Here is a 17731-nt window from a genome sequence, read left to right as displayed (position 1 = left end):
TGGTTACTCTTTACTAAACATTTTGTCCTGTATCATAAATTACTGCCTTTCAGCCACCAAGTTGCGGATGCTACCATGACTTCATCCTGACTTCCCTGGGCAGACAACCTCACCAAAGCGTCCTGGAACCCCACCTCTCCAGAGCCCTGCCCCAGCAGGGAGAAATAGAAACAGGCTGGGAGTATAGATCCACCTACCAACGTCCATGTCCAATGGAGAAGCGATTACAGAAGCCAGAACTCTCACTTTCTGCGCCCCATAAAGAATTCTGGTCCATACTCCCAGAGGGGGAGAAACGTTAGGGGAAGATAACCAGAGGACTCTGAACCCCAATTCAGTCAGGACCCAGAGAGAAGTGAAGAAAAAAGGAAAGACATTTGGAAGTAGTAATAGGTGGAGGGGTGAATTTAACAAGAGAAAGCAAGGCCATTAAAAAATGGTCTGGCCACAGCACAGCAGGTTAAGCGCAGGTGGCGCAAAGCGCAAGGACCAGCATAAGGATCCCGGTTTGAGCCCCTGGCTCCCCACCTGCAGGGGAGTCGCTTCACAGGCAGTGAAGCAGGTCTGCAGGTGTCTGTCTTTCTCTCCCCCTCCTCTCTCCATTTCTCTCTATCCTATCCAACAACAATGACATCAATAACAACAATAAAACAAGGGCAACAAAAGGGAATAAATAAATATTTTTTAAAATGGGCAAGGTAGAAGCGAAGTGTTGTTGCAGGTTTGAGAGGCTCCTGCCTTGTGAGGGCAGCAGCTGGGGCCTCTCTCAGGTGCTGCGTGAAGGAGCTGGGTCTGCAGGCGCCCAACCTCCATGGTATGCCCAGTTGTCCTTCTAAGCTTTGGTCTTTTTTTTTTTTTTTTGCCTCCAGCGTTATTGCCGGGGCTCGGTGCCTGCACCACGAATCCACTGCTCCTGGAGACCATGTTTTCCCTTTCGTTACCCTGGTTGTTTTTTACCATTGTTGTGGTTATTATTATCGTTGTTGTTGATGTCGTTGTTGTTGGATAGGACAGAGAGAAATGGAGAGAGGAGGGGAAGACAGAGAGGGGGAGAGAAAGACAGACACCTGCAGACCTGCTTCACCACCTGTGAAGCGACTCCCCTGCAGGTGGGGAGCCGGGGGCTCGAACCGGGATCCTTACTCTGGTCCTTGAGCTTTGCCACATGCGCCCAACCCCGGAGGCCTGCCTTTTAAAATAAGACTGATGCATTAAAAATACTAAAAGAAGCACGTCAAAATGTTACCAGTGGTTATCTTTAAATGGTGAATTAACAATTTAATGATCATTTTAACCCACTTGCACATTATAATTTTCGACAATGACTACAAATTACCTGTGTGGAACTTTTGTACATTTAAAACAAAGGGCAAGGGCCAGGTGGTGGTGCACCTGGTTGAGTGCACATGTTACAATGCGCAAGGACCCAGGTTCGAGCTCCTAGTCCCCACCTACAGGGGGAAAGCTTCACAAGTGGTGAGGCAGGGCTACAGGTGTCTGTCTCTTTCTCTATCACCCCATTTCCTCTCAATTTCTAGCTGTTTCTATCCAATAAATAAATAAATAAAATGATAAAAAAAAAGTTTTAAAAAATCTTTAAAAAAAAATAAATGACCTTGGGTCAAACTTTTAGTTTCCTGAATAATCACTTCTATTTGAAGATTTTGTTTGATGAGCAATTTTTTTTATTTAAGTGATTTGTATTTAGAAAGAGAACAACAACAAGAACAATCCTGCCCAGGAATGTTTACACTAGTTCGACACAAAGGAAGGTTTAAAAATAAACACAACCATCGAGCTATTCAAACAACACATGTTCACATTCCTGAGGATTAAATAAAAGTAAAATTGGCTAAAAGGCACCGAATAAATGTTTGCTGACTTTCTCAAACTGAGTAACTGTCAAATGAAAATGGCATACACATTCAAACGTGATACAATTTTACAAGTTATTTCACAGACCCTTTACATAAACAGTATTTCATCCTTAAGAATAGTTCTTTAACCATTAGCAAAAGGCTGCTTTCAAAATACTTTCTAAGGCACTGAAATAGAGACATTTTCAACATACTCAAACACAATGAGGCCGCTCCTGAATGAGAGAAATGCATGAATAAGACCACTTTTATAACCTGGATAATGCATAGGATTTGAACTCATATATTAAAAATCTGTAAAATTGTAAAAGTGTTTCTATATGTATTTATCACTCCTCCTGATGATCGACAAGAAGCTGGTGTCGAAAGAGCTGAAGTCAAACTGTCGCTCCCTTCCGAGGCTTTCTTTCTTCAGGGTCGCCTTCCTCACCAAATGCAGCTTGCTGCTAAAGTTGACATGTTCTGAGTGCCCTGTATATATCCTGATTACATGGCAGTGTACAGCGTTCAAGCAAGAGCTTTACCCAGCGATTCTTTTCAGAAAACCTTTACGAAGGGAGTTGAGTGGTAGCGCAGCGCATTAAGTCCAAGGACCGGCATAAGGATCCCGGTTCAAGCCCCCAGCTCCCCACCTGCAGGGGAGTCGCTTCACAGGCAGTGAAGCAGGTCTGCAGGTGTCTGTCTTTCTCTCCCCCTCTCTGTCTTGCCCTCTTCTCTCTATTTCTCTCTGTCCTATCTGACAACAATTTAAAAAAGGGGAACAAAAGGGGAAAAAAAAAAGAAAACCTCTACAAAAAACTGTTCAAATTCACAGAGGTGTTCAGTCACAAAAAAGGCTTACTGCTGATGGCAACTTACCAGTGGTTATGTCTGAATGGTAGAATAAACAATTTCACCGTTAATTTAAAAAAAAAAAAAAAACACATTTGCACAGAATTTTCTACAGTATGAATCGTGTGCAAAAAAAAAAAAATTTTTTTTTAAACAAATGACCAAGGACCAGACTTCCTTTCTCCATAGGAACTTCTCATGGAGAGGAATCTTCTGTAGACATGAGAACCTCTCAAGTGCCCTCTGGTTGGCTCATTTATAAAGTGGAAAAACCAAACAAGGGGCTATTCTATAGGTAGAAGGAAGACATCTCCACTGACACGCACCTTTGTAGAAATAAACGGAGAATCACATGTTGACTGTGCATGTAGAAAAGAGCATTAGAAACTGTTTCATGAGAAGCCTACATAAAACATTTCCTTACAGGGAGTCGGATGGTAGTGCAGCGGGTTAAGCACACACGGCGCAAAGTGCAAGGACCGGCGTAAGGATCCCGGTTCAAGCCCCAGGATCCCCACCTAAGGGAAGTCGTTTCACAGGAGGTAAGCAAGTCTGCCGGTGTCTCTCTTTCCTTCCCCCTGTCTTCCCCTCCTTTCTCCATTTCTCTCTGTCCTATCCAACAATGATGACATCAGTAACAACTACAACAATAAACAAGGGCAACAAAAGGGAATAAATAAATTGAAAAAAAAAAAAAAGACATTTCCTTACTGGTTCTTGAAAATACATCATTTTATGGTATTTCTATCTAGAAGAAAAATCTGTTGATTTTTATCATCTCATACTGTAAAGAACATCTTTATTTTTGTTTCACTAGAGAGAGCGCCAACACAACTGACTGTACATGGCGCTCACAAAAACATTTATTTGTTAAGACTGAGGGTAAATGGTATACAGAAAAGGCTCTCTCTCTCTTTTTTTAGGCTCTCTCTTGTCCTCCCTTTTCTTTCCCTAGTGAAAGGACAGTATCGTGTACGAAGCTGGGAGCTAAGAAGAGAGATATTCTTAAAATGCATCTCAAGCAGAAGAAATGTTCTAGGATAGTTCACGCAGTTATGTACATATTTCCCTTTTTATTATTCCTGAGTCTTCAGTCAAAAGCATATTCAAGTGTTCTATCTTTTCTCAGCTTTGCTTATTCAAAATAAAGCACAAGTGGATGTCATGATTAGTTCAGAGTTAAAGGGGAACAGTCTAAGTGGGAGGCAGCATGATTATTCAAAAAGTCTTTCATAAAAAAAGAAAAACACAACAAAAATCTGCCAGAGGTCCCACGTTCAATTCCCAGCACCACAAGCCACTCTGATAATACAACAAACCAAAAGAAGGGGGTTGGGGGGGATGAGTTATAAACTGGCAAGGTACAAGTCTCCTTTCAGTAGACTTTTTTTTTTTTACCAGCTGTGGTGAAACAGGTCTGCCATCGTTAAGGTTCAGTGCAGAATTTCCTCATGACTCGTTCAACTAAAAATCACTCGAGTCTGGTGCCCATCCCAGAGACAGTGGATCAGAACCTGAGTGTTAGGTAGCAGCAGAAACAAGCATATCCCCCCCCCCCTTTTTCTTTTGGTCATGCCAGGTACTGAAGCCAGGATCTCACACATGTGAAGTTGGCACTAAACCATTAGCTGTATCCTAAGCAGGCAGTTTTGAAAGCTTCCCAAGTGTTTTTACACTGAGATTTGGAAATCATTGTGAACTACTGCTCCATAGGTCTGGTTCTTTCAGGGATTCCACAAGGTGAAGACAATTTCCATCGCCACACTAAGACATTATCTGGTGTTTGTTCGTTCTCTCTCATGAATGTACAGCAACACGGTACTCCGCGTGATGGTGGTGGAGTAACAGACTGAACGTACAAGCAAATAGGATATTCCACTTGTCCCCTCTTAAGTCTGACAGAAATCAAATGTAATACCTCCCTCTTTTCCTAACAAGGCCTGTTATCACTGAATCATTTTATATATAAATGCTATTTATACTAACATGTGTTTACATTAATACATGCTGAATCATTTTATATATAAATGCTATTTATACTAACGTGTTTACATTAATGCACGCTGAATCATTTTATATATAAATGCTATTTATACTAACGTGTTTACATTAATGCACGCTGAATCATTTTATATATAAATGCTATTTATACTAACATGTGTTTACATTAATACACGCTGAATCATTTTATATATAAATGCTATTTATACTAACATGTGTTTACATTAATACATACAACCCACATAAATTAAGTGTGAGAACTGCTCTTTCTAGCAGCCCTCCAAGGCCCTTGGACATTTCTGCTATCCGGCTGGTAGCCATCTAGCCCCCAACACACTCAGTGCCTAGTTCATGTTAAATCTGATTCACTTTGCAAAATTCGACCATTTGCAAAAATGCTTCCTAAACTTAATTTTCCAGACAAAGGGGCTTAATCTGACAGTGAGATAACCGGATCTGGCCAGTTGTACTTAAAAGCCTAAGATCTAAACAACATATTCTTCTCTGGTGATTAACCTGAATGCAATATTCATTCTCTTTAAAGAGAGGATACAGGTTGATCCTGCTGGACAGAAACGGAAAAGCTAACTTTAAGTGATGCACCCGGAAAATATTCAGTTAGCAACGTGGCCACAGAAGCAGAAGATTCTTAGTGCCGGCAAGTAGATGGATGGTGCCCTCCAAATGTTAGCTAAGATGGACACTGACTTTTTTTTTAAAGAAATAAAATACGGTGGGTGGGGGTATAGCATAATGGTTATGCAAAGACACTTTCATGCCTGAGGCTCTCAAGTCCCAAGTTCAATCCCCCACACTGCCATAAGCCAGAGCTGAGCAGTGCTGTGGTAAAAAAAAAAAAAAAAAAAGAATAAATAAAATAGGGAATGGACTACAGTTTCAGGAAAGTAATGTTCTTTTTTTGTAAATGTAAAAGTAGGTAGATTGATATGACCCTATTCTCACCTACCTAATTTGATCCTTAAGTGAAAATACAGACCTGATACAGACTAATATTAAAGTACACCTTGAATATTAACTCAAGAATGTGAATCAAGAACACTTTGAGGTTTAGGCAAAGCTGAGGTGAGATTATTCCTTTCGGTCTTACGACTGCACATCAGCCAGAAAACAATTCTGTCCATTCTCTTAACGTGCCACACATTTTCGGAATGTATTGTGATTTCTGAAATCTGAGATAGCTAACATTGAGATAAACCACTGAAGTCTGGGAATGATGTCTGAATGAGTGATAGCTGGGACATATTTGCTAATTTGCACCATCTTAAGATTCTAAATGACACAGATACTTAGCATACTGTACGGTGATTACATGGTATTTAGAAATAAGTCTGTCTTTCTGAGTAGCCTTTTGCAAAAAAAGTGCATTCAATATAACTTCCTTGATGGGACTTACTTAAAACCCTTCTCCTGGGGGACAGTGAGGCAGTATGTGAGCCAGAGGTCTGGCAAATCTGAAAAATTTCCCTTCATCTTGGCATCAATGTGCCCCTGTGACCAGCAGTTCTCTGCAGTCTTGCTACTTGGCATATAAAAGAATCGATGTCATGAAGGTTCTTGAAAAGGTTCAGTGGTTTTTTGGAGTCGCTGGATAATCACAGCATTCTGTAGGTGTGCTTCCTCCAGCGTGAGGGCTTCATCAAGCAACTTGAGAGAAGGAAGAGCTGTTGCCAGAGAAAAGGGAGGGCTTCTCTGGGACCCCTGGTATTTCTCGATGAAGTCTTTGATGTGGCTTACCCTGTGAAACAGCACAAATGATGAACATAGTTTTATGAAAACTTGAATGAGCTAACCTCAGGTAATGATAACACCTGAAGACAAGTAGCTATGTTAATCTGACGACAGAATTTAACATCTGGGTCATTTTTTTCCCCCTCCTTCTAGGGTCATCACTGGGGCTCAGTGCCTGCACCATGAATTCACTGCTCCTGGAGGCCATCTTTTTTCCACTGTTGTTGGGTAAGACTGAAACTGAGAGGAGGGGAAGACGGGGGTGGGGGTGGGGTGCGGGGGGTACGGGGCGGGAGAGAAAGACAGACACCTGCAGACCTGCTTCACTGCTTGTGAAGCGACCCCGCTGCAAGTGGGGAGCTGGGGGCTCGAAGTGGCATGCTTGTGCAGGTCCTTGCGCTTTGCATTATGTGCACTTAACCCGGTGTGCTACTGCCCGGCCTCCTGGGTCATCTTACAGAGGCTGCATGAGGACCCTGATTCAGGCCTCGGTCCTCACCTACGGTGGAGAAACTTTGCAAGCAGTGAAATCGTGCAGCAGGTGTCTCTCTCCTATAGCCTTCTTCCCTCTCAATTTCTATTTCTTTTCAAAATAAATATAAATAAAAAATATTTTTCAAAAACCACTATCATCTTAGATGCCAGCAGATATGATGATTACATTTTTAAAAAGTGCTTTTGTTTTCAATTGCATATGAAATTTCATAGAGGGGCCGGGTGGTAGCAAAGCAGGTTAAGCACACATAGCACGAAACCCAAGAACCAGCTCAAGGACCCAGGTTCGAAAACCCGGCCCTCATCACCTGCAGGGGGGTGGCCTCACAGGCGGTAAAGCAGGTCTGCAGGTGTCTATCTTTCTCTCCCTTTCTCTGTCTTCCCCTCCTCTCTTGATTTCTCTCTATCCTATCCAACAAAGACAGCAATAACAAGACCAACGATAAACAACAAGGGCAACAAATGGGAAAAAATAGCCTTCAGGAGTAATGGCTTTGTAGTGCAGGCACCAAGCAAAAAAAAAAAAAAAAAAGAGCCTGGGATTTATTTTAAAATGATGCAGTGGGAACTGAGTGATGACTCATGAAATCTTCTCTTTATTTTTCTGTATGTCTGAGAATTTCTATCATAGAAAATGTTTAGACCTGGCACTGAACCAGAAATGCTGCCTTAGGAATACTAGGCAGACACCAGGAGTCTTCCCTAGAGACTATGCCCTGTATGCTTCAAGTCCAATCAAGGAAATTCTCTTTTTCCCCAATTTATTAAATGTTGGACTTGTAAGCATGAAGTCCCAAGTTCAATCCCCAGCAACACACGTGCCAGAGTGGCTCTGTTTTTCTCCCACCCGTCATAAATAAATCTTTAAAAAAAAAAAAGTCAAATATTATTAATAGGAAACATCTTTAAATACAGACATGAATAAATATGTTGACAAGTAGAAATTAAGAAGAGAAAGCTATACATTGAAGCGTTAGTCAGAAGGAAACTGGTGTGACTACATTAATAGCAGACAAATTTTAAGATAAAATGAGTAGGGATTAAAGAGATCATAATTGGGCCGGGAGGTAGCACAGCAGGTTAAGCGCACACAACGTGAAGCACATATAAGTGTAAGCATCCCAGTTCAACTCCCCACCTGCAGGGGGGTCGCCTCACAAGCAGTGAAGCAGGTCTGCAGGTGTCTACTTTTCTCTTCCCCTGACTTCCCCTCCTCTCTCCATTTCTCTCTGTCCTGTCAACAATGACAGCAATAACAACAACACTATTAACAACAACAATGATAATAAGGGCAACAAAAGGAAAAAAATAGCCTCCAGGAGCAGTGGATTCATAGTGTAGGCACCGAGCCCCAGCAATAACCCTGGAGGCAGAGAAGGAGAAGGAGAAGGAGAATGAGGAGAAGAAGGAGGAGGAGGAGGAGAAGGAGGAGGAGGAGGAGAAGGAGGAGGAGGAGGAGGAGGAGGAGAAGGAGGAGAATAGGAGAAGAAGGAGGAGGAGAAGAAGAAGAAGGAGGAGGAGGAGAAGGAGGAGGAGGAGGAGGAGGAGGAGGAGAAGAAGAAGGAAGAAGAAAATCGTAACTGTGAATATGGGAGGGTCTCACTCACGGGCAGAAGTTGAAAAACAAGATCAGAAGAGAAAACACAAAGCAGAACTTGGACCGGAGTCGGTGTATGGCACCAAAGTAAAGGCTCTGGGGTGGGGGGGGGGGGGGGAGTTCAGGTCCTGGAACAGGATGGCAGAGGACCAAATGGGGCTTGTATTGTTGTGTGGAAAAATGAGAAATGCTGTGCAAGTACAAACTATCGTATTTACCATCGACTGTAAAACATTAATATCCCCAAAAGGAAATGTAAAGGAGTGTTAGATAGAGGCAGAGAGAAACTGAGCAGGGAGAGGGAGGCAGAGAAAGAGAGAAACACCTGCAGCCCTAAGAAGACTGACAGTAAAACTTGGCTCATGTCTGAGAATTTCCACTTCTGTGTCACATTATTTTGGGGTTTGTTTGCTTGTTTTGTTGTTTTGTTAAATATTTATTTTACCAGAGTCCTGCTTCAGCTCTGCCATATAGTGGTGCTAGGGGCTGAAGCTGGGACCTCAGTGCCTCAGACATTACAGTTGTTTGCATAGCCATGATGCTGTCTTCTCAACCCTCACATTATGTTTAAAACTATTTCTTTATTCACCCACTGAAATATCCTGCCCCCCCCCCCCCAGCCATATGCTCGCCCAGCACGCACCCTCTGTACTTCCCACGTGGTTCATTCTAAGAATCAACTGCTGCTTAAAATGAAAGAAACAACTTAAATTTAGGGGGGGGAGGACATCATGAAATGGAACACTCACCTGTGAGAGACGTTAAACTTTTGGACAACCCTCTTCCCATTGGCGAGCCAGATCTGCACACTGGTGAGGGGCCCCAGGTTGCTCGGTGGGACTGGAGACAATGGACTTTTCGTCTCAACTTCAATACTCGTTGCTTCAGAAACAATTTTTGGTGTCACGCTAAAAATTCAGACAACAAACGTCACATGAATGTCCATTATTACAAAGTTTTTCTGAGTAAGTTTTTTTTTGTTTGTTTTTTACCAGAGCACTGCTCAGCTCTGGCTTATGGCGGTGTGGGGGATTAAACCTGGGACTTGAGAGCCTCAGGCATGAAAGTCTCTTTGTATAACCATTATGCTATACCCCCCACCCTTGTAAGTATGATTTTAAGGAAGATTTTAGTTGGGTCATAGCAGTTTCCTCAGTGCTAACAAAAATATTTGTTAGTCATGCCTGCCACAAATGATTGTAGCAATCTAAGGAAACCATGTGTATTTAAGTAGTTTGTGGGCTTGCAGGGTGCTATACAGGGATAGCACTGGGGGAGGCAGGGGTGCACCAGGTAAGCACACACAGTACACAGTGCAGGGGACCCGCACAGGATCCTAGTTCGAGGCCCTAGCTCCCCACTTGCAATGGGTGGGGGGGGGATCCACTTCATGAGCACTGAAGCAGATTGGCAAGTCTCTCTCTTTCTCCCTCTCTATCTCCCCTGCCTCTCTCAAGTTCTCTCTGTCCTATCCAATAAAAAATAAACATAGCATTATGTACTGAACAAATGTTAGTTGTATGATTTGATTTTTATTTATTGAAATTCATCTATTTGTCACTAGGGATGTTGCTGGAACTCAATTTCTGTCTCTATCCAGTAAATCAGTAAGTCAATTCCAGTGCAGACCCGCTCTGCTGGCTCTCCACATGTGGCCAATGTGGTGAAATGATGCCTGCTTAAGTATCAGTCTGAACTCTGCCCTGAGCCCACTTACCTTCCCAGCCTGTGGCCCCGTCCTGAGAAGGGGTGGAACACAGGCTTCGTTGACAGACACACTTCATTTTTCTTATCTTCTACTTTAACATCTACTTCCTCTTTATCAAAAATTCCCTGCAATTCTGAAGGCAATTCCCTTGGAAAGGAAAGAAACGGGACAAAACTATCAATGTCTGTCCCTCTCTGATTCCCTTTTTTTCCTCTGAAATTAAAAAAAAAAAAGAAAGAAAGAAAGAAAAGGAGGCTGGGCAGCAGCGCAGCGGGTTAAGCGGATGTGGCGCAAAGTGCCACGACCAGCATAAGGATCCCGGTTCGAGCCCCCGGCTCCCCACCTGTAGGGGGGGTCGATTCACAGGTGGTGAAGCAGGTCTGTCTTTCTCTCGCCCTTCTGTCTTCCCCTCCGCTCTCCATTTCTCTCTGTCCTATCTATGACAGCAATAACAATAATAATAGTAACAATAACAATAATAAACAACAAGGACAGCAAAAGGGAAAAAATGGCCTCCAGGAGCAGTGGATTCGTAGTGCAGGCATCGAGCCCCAGTGATACCACTAGAGGTGAAAGAAAGAAAGAAAGAGAGAAAGAGAGAGAGAGGGAGAGGAAATAAGAAAGAAAGAAAAGAAAGAAAAAGAAAAGAGAGGAAGAAATAGAGAAATAGGAAAGAAACAGGACCAGTCAGGAGCAGTGGGAGCATGCACATGCGAGGCCCCGGTGCCTCTCAAATAAATACAGCGAGTCCCTCCACACGAAGGAGGCCTACATGGCCCCGTTCACGAAGAATGCTTACTCACCCTTTCTTGATGGAGTTCAGAAACTGCTGACTTGCCCCATCAGAATAGCTTCTGAAATCATCATTGACGGTGAATCCATTTTTCCATAATTTTATACTTACATCTACCTGCAAAACAGGAAGAAATTAAATATGTCAAAGGGCTAGGGAGATGGTGTAATAGTTATGCAAAAAGATTTTCATGCCTGTGGTACCAAAGGTCTCAGGTTCAATCCCCAGCATAAACCAGAGCTGAGCAGTGCTCTGGTTAAAAAAAAAAAAAAAAAAGTGTATGCAGGAAACTGGAATCACGAAGGCAAGAAGCCCTAGTGTAGAGAAAACAGTCAACAGATAAAATTTAAGGTGGAGGAGGTGGCACAGTGTTCAGAGCTTTGGCCTTAAAAGCACGAGGCCCGAAATTTGATCCCAGGCATTGCATGTGCTAGAGTGATGTTCTTGTTTCCTTCCTCTCTCTCTCTCTCTCTCTCTCTCTCATGCACTAGTGACTCTTAAAAAAAAAATTAAGGAGGCAGGGGTAGATAGCATAATAGAGATGCAGAGAGACTTTCATGCCTAAGGTTCTGAAGTCCCAGGTTCAATACCCCACACCATAATAAGCCAGAGCTGAGCAGTGCTGTGGTAAAAAAGAAAAAAAATTATAAAAAATTAAGGTTGGGGAGTCGGGCTGTAGCGCAGCGGGTTAAGCGCAGGTAGCGCAAAGCACAAGGACCGGCATAAGAATCCTGGTTCGAACCCCGGCTCCCCACCTGCAGCGGAGTCGCTTCACAGGTGGTGAAGCAGGTCTGCAGGTGTCTATCTTTCTCTCCTCTTCTCTGTCTTCCCCTCCTCTCTCCATTTCTCTCTGTCCTATCCAACAACGACAACAACAATAATAACTACAACAATAAAAAACAACAAGGGCAACAAAAGGGAATAAATAAAATAAATATTTAAAAAAAAAATTAAGATTGGGGGCCAGGGTATAACACAGCCAGTTAAGCGTACATGGTACAAAGCACAAGGACCAGAGTAAGGATCCCAGTATGAGCCCCATGATCCCCACCTACAGGGAGGTCACTTCACAAGTGGTGAAGCAGGTCTGTAAATGTCTTTCTCTCCCTCTCTCTGAATTTCTCTCTGTCCTATCCTACAACAATAGCAGCAACAGCAACAACAGTAACAACAGAAAAAGGATGGCCTCCAGGAACACTGGATTTATAGTGCAGGCACCGACCCCCAATGATAACCCTGGAGACAAAAATTAACCAGTCAGTCAATCAATAAAGTCAATGAAAGTAAATAGCTATCTTTATTTTTTTATATTTATTTATTTTCCCTTTTGTTACCCTTGTTTCTTTTTATTATTGTAGTTATTATTGATGATATTGATGTCGTCGTTGTTAGATAGGACAGAGAGAAATAGAGAAAGGAGGGGAAGACAGAGAGGGGGAGAAAGACAGACACCGGAAATAATTGTTAACTTCCACCACTGTGAACCCTTTAATTAACTTACTTAGACACAAGTCAATCCAGGCAATAGTGATCAATAATTTGAAAAGTACTGATAAAGGGAACTCATAACATAATATATAAAATGGTTAAAACAACAAGAAAAAATATTGGAGAATCAAACCAGGACAAGAGTCCAGCTAAAAGTCCTCCAGAAGGTGAAGCACAAAATAACGAGTTCAACATCCAAACATTAGCTAAGGAAATAATAACAGGAGTGAGTAAAGAATTTGAAAAAATTGTAATCAGAAATGCAGGAACAACAAATGAGAATATGGAAGAAAATACTAATTATATCATGGTTATTAGAGAGCTGAGAGCTGAAATCGCTGAGCTAAGAATGCAACAGGCTGAACAAGCTAAAACAGTATCAGAGCAGGGCAACAAAATAGATGAACTCCAGAAAACAGTAGAGGGCAGAGAGAATAGAATCTATGAGGCTGAAGACAGAATTAGCAAGATTGAGGATGAATTAGAGACAACTAAAAAAGAAGTAAGAGATCTGACAACAACAACAGAGTCCTATGGGATGACTTCAAAAGAAACAATATACGCATTATTGGCTTACCAGAGGAAGAAAGAGAAGGAGAGGAAGAAAGCATTTTCCAGGCCATAATAGCTGAAAACTTCTCTAGTCTAGACAACATCAAAGATATAAAAATTCAAGAAGCACAGAGGGTCCCAAACAGAATTAACCCAGACCTAAAGACACAAAAACATATCATACTTAGAATGGAAAGGAATAAGGATAAAGAAAGGATCCTCAAGGCTGGAAGAGAAAAACAAAGAGTCACCTACAAAGGAAAACCCATAAGATTAGCAGCAGACTTCTCCACACAAACACTACAGGCCAGAAGAGAATGGCAAGATATCTATCGAGTGCTCAATGAGAAAGGCTTTCAGCCAAGAATACTGTATCCTGCTAGACTGTCATTCAGACTAGATGGAGGCATCAAAACCTTCTCAGACAAGCAACAGTTGAAGGAATCAACCATCACCAAGCCTGCCCTGAAAGAAGTTCTGAAAGGTCTCCTATAAACAACCAGACCACCACAAATAGGACATATATCAAAAAACTCTAAAACTCTACAAGAATGGCATTAAAATATCTTCAATCTTTGATATCAATAAATGTCAATGGCCTGAATTCACCTATTAAAAGACACAGAGTAGGAAGATGGATCAGAAAACACAACCCAACAGTATGCTGTCTACAGGAAACCCACCTAACTCAACAAGACAAACACAGACTTAAAGTGAAAGGATGGAAAACTATCATACAAGCCAATGACCCACAAAAAAGGGCAGGAGCAGCTATTTTCATATCTGACATGATAGACTTTAAAATAGATAAGATTAAAAAAGATAGGAATGGACACTACTTAATGCTCAGAGGATCAGTCAATCAAGAGGACTTAACAATTATTAACATCTATGCACCCAATGAGAAGCCATCTAAATACATCAAACTACTACTGAAAGAGCTACAGCAATATATTAACAGTAACACAATCATAGTAGGGGACTTCAACACCCCACTCTCTCAACTTGACAGATCATCCAGGCAGAAAATCAATAAAGACATAAGGGAGCTAAATGAAGAGATAGATAAACTAGAACCACTGGACATTTTCAGAGTCATTCATCCCAAGAAACTGGAATACAAATTTTACTCAAATCCACATGGGTCATTCTCAAGGATAGACCATATCTCAAGGATAGGCCACAAAGACAGCATCAGCCAATTCAAGAGCACTGAAATCATCCCAAGCATCTTCTCAGACCACAGTGGAATTAAACTAACACTTAACAATCAACAAAAGATTAGTAACAGAGCCAAAATGTGGAAGCTCAACAGTACACTTCTTAACAACTTCTGGGTCAAAGAGGAAATCAAGGAAGAAATCAAAATGTTTCGAGACTTCAATGAAAATGAACACAAGATTATCAAGATATTTGGGACACAGCTAAAGCAGTCCTAAGAGGGAAGTTCATAGCTATACAAGCACACATTAGGAAACAAGAAAAAGCACAAGTAAACAGCCTGATTGCACATCTTAAAGACCTAGAAGAAGAACAACAAAGGAACCCTAAAGCAACCAGAAGGACAGAAATCACTAAAGTTAGGGCAGAAATAAATAACATTGAGAATAGGAAAACCATACAAAAGATCAACGAAAGTAAATGTTGGCTTCGAAAGAGTAAACAAAATTGACAAACCTTTAGCCAGACTCACAAAACAAAAAAGGGAGAAGAGCCAAATAAATCGGATAGTAAATGAAAGAGGAGATATCACAACAGACACCACAGAAATTCAACATATCATGCGAGGCTTCTATGAACAACTATATGCCACCAAGCTAGAGAACCTGGAAGAAATGGACGATTTCCTAGATACCTACCAACTTCCAAAACTAAGTAAAGAGGAAGTGGATAACATGAAAAGGCCCATCACAGCTAATGAAATTGAAACAGTTATCAAAAATCTTCCCAAAAATAAAAGTCCTGGACCAGATGGTTTTACAAATGAATTCTACAAAACCTTCAAAGAAGAACTTATACCTCTACTTTTAAAAGTCTTCCAGAAGATTGAAGACACTGGAATACTCCCTGCCAGCTTCTATGAAGCCAACATCACCCTGATACCAAAAGCAGACAGGGACACAACCAAAAAAGAAAACTACAGACCAATATCTCTGATGAACATAGATGCGAAAATATTGAACAAAATTCTAGCCAACCGGATACAGCAGTATATCAAAAAGATTGTTCATCATGACCAAGTGGGGTTTATCCCAGGCATGCAAGGTTGGTTTAATATACGTAAGTCAATCAATGTGATCCACCACATCAACAAAAGCAAGACCAAAAACCACATGGTCATATCAATAGATGCAGAGAAAGCCTTTGACAAAATACAACATCCCTTTATGATCAAAACACTACAAAAAATGGGAATAGATGGAAAATTCCTGAAGATAGTGGAGTCTATATATAGCAAACCTACAGCCAACATCATACTCAATGGTGAAAAACTGAAAGCATTTCCACTCAGATCAGGTACTAGACAGGGCTGCCTACTATCACCATTACTATTCAACATAGTGTTGGAAGTTCTTGCCATAGCAACCAGGCAGGAGCAAGGAATTAAAGGCATACAGATTGGAAGAGAAGTCAAACTCTCCTTATTTGCAGATGACATGATAGTATACATGGAAAAACCTAAGGAATCCAGCAAGAAGCTTTTGGAAATCATCAGGCAATACAGTAAGGTGTCAGGCTACAAAATTAACATTCAAAAGTCAGTGGCATTCCTTTATACAAACACTAAGTTAGAAGAAATTGAAATCCAGAAATCAATTCCTTTTACTATAGCAACAAAAACAATAAAATATCTAGGAGTAAACCTAACCAAAGAAGTGAAAGACTTGTATACTGAAAATTATGATTCCCTACTAAAGAAATTGAAAAAGACACAAAGAAGTGGAAAGATATGCCATGTTCATGGGTTGGAAGAATTAACATCATCAAAATGAATATATTACCCAGAGCCATCTACAAATTTAATGCTATCCCCATCAAGATCCCAAGCACATTTTTTAGGATAATAGAAAAAATGCTACCAATGTTCATCTGGAACCAGAAAAGACCTAGAATTGCCAAAACAATCTTGAGAAAAAAGAACAGAACTGGAGGCATCACACTCCCAGATCTCAAACTGTATTATAGGGCCATTGTCATCAAAACTGCTTGGTACTGGAACATGAACAGACACACTGACCAGTGGAATAGAATTGAGAGCCCAGAAATGAGGCCCCACACCTATGGACATCTAATCTTTGACAAAGGGGCCCAGACTATTACATGGGGAAAGCAGAGTCTCTTCAACAAATGGTGTTGGAAACAATGGGTTGAAACATGCAGAAGAATGAAACTGAATCACTGTATTTCACCAAATACAAAAGTAAATTCCAAGTGGATCAAGGACTTGGATGTTAGACCAGAAACTATCAGATACTTAGAGGAAAATATTGGCAGAACTCTTTTCCGCATAAATTTTAAAGACATTTTCAATGAAACGAATCCAATTACAAAGAAGACTAAGGCAAGTATAAACCTATGGGACTACATCAAATTAAAAAGCTTCTTCACAGCAAAAAAAACCACTACCCAAACCAAGAGACCCCTCACAGAATGGGAGATCTTTACATGTCATACATCAGATAAGAGTTTAATAACCAACATATATAAAGAGCTTGCCAGACTCAACAACAAGACAACAAATAACCCCACCCAAAAATGGGGGGAGGACTTGGACAGAATATTCACCACAGAAGAGATCCAAAAGGCTGAGAAACACATGAAAAAATGCTCCAAGTCTCTGATTGTCAGAGAAATGCAAATCAAGACAACAACGAGATGCCACTTCACTCTGTGAGAATGTCATACATCAGAAAAGGTAACAGCAGCAAATGCTGGAGAGGCTGTGGGGTCAAAGGAACCCTCCTGCACTGCTGGTGGGAATGTCAGTTGGTCCAACCTCTGTGGAGAACAGTCTGGAGAACTCTCAGAAGGCTAGAAATGGACCTACCCTATGACCCTGCAATTCCTCTCCTGGGGATATATCCTAAGGAACTCAACACATCCATCCAAAAAGATCTGTGTACACATATGTTCTTGGCAGCACAATTTGTAATAGCCCAAACCTGGAAGCAACCCAGGTGTCCAACAACAGATGAGTGGCTGAGCAAGTTGTGGTATATATATACAATGGAATACTACTCAGCTGTAAAAAATGGTGACTTCACCGTTTTCAGCCGATCTTGGATGGACCTTGAAAAAATCATGTTGAGTGAAATAAGTCAGAAACAGAAGGATGAATATGGGATGATCTCACTCTCAGGCAGAAGTTGAAAAACAAGATCAGAAAAGAAAACACAAGTCGAACCTGAAATGGAATTGGCATACTGCACCCAAGTAAAAGACTCTGGGGTGGGTGGGTGGGTAGGGAGAATACAGGTCCATGAAGGACGATAAATGACATAGTGGGGGGTTGTGTTGTTAAATAGGAAACTGCGGAATGTTATGCATGTACAAACTATTGTATTTACCGTTGAATATAAAACATTAATTCCCCAATAAAGAAATAAATTAAGAAAAAAAAAAGAAATATAGACACCTAC

General features: G+C 41.3%; 1 protein-coding gene across 2 annotated transcripts in view; it reads right to left on the bottom strand.

Annotated features, from left to right (window-relative positions):
• Positions 1-1252: 1252 nt before the first annotated feature.
• The window catches only part of UBXN2A (UBX domain protein 2A), a 45334-nt gene continuing 28855 nt past the window's right edge, over positions 1253-17731 (bottom strand). For both annotated transcript variants that reach the window (XM_060186646.1, XM_016185404.2), the window contains exons 4-7: positions 11062-11168; positions 10268-10405; positions 9300-9458; positions 1253-6465 (exon numbers count right to left, since the gene is read on the bottom strand). In XM_060186646.1, the coding sequence (XP_060042629.1) occupies positions 6273-6465; positions 9300-9458; positions 10268-10405; positions 11062-11168 (597 nt within the window). In that variant the 3' untranslated portion in view covers positions 1253-6272. The remainder of the gene's footprint in view (positions 6466-9299; positions 9459-10267; positions 10406-11061; positions 11169-17731) is intronic.

Source organism: Erinaceus europaeus, chromosome 3 (genome assembly GCF_950295315.1).
Source record: "Erinaceus europaeus chromosome 3, mEriEur2.1, whole genome shotgun sequence".
Taxonomy (NCBI): domain Eukaryota; kingdom Metazoa; phylum Chordata; class Mammalia; order Eulipotyphla; family Erinaceidae; genus Erinaceus; species Erinaceus europaeus.
This window is presented reverse-complemented; position numbering and strand designations above follow the sequence as displayed.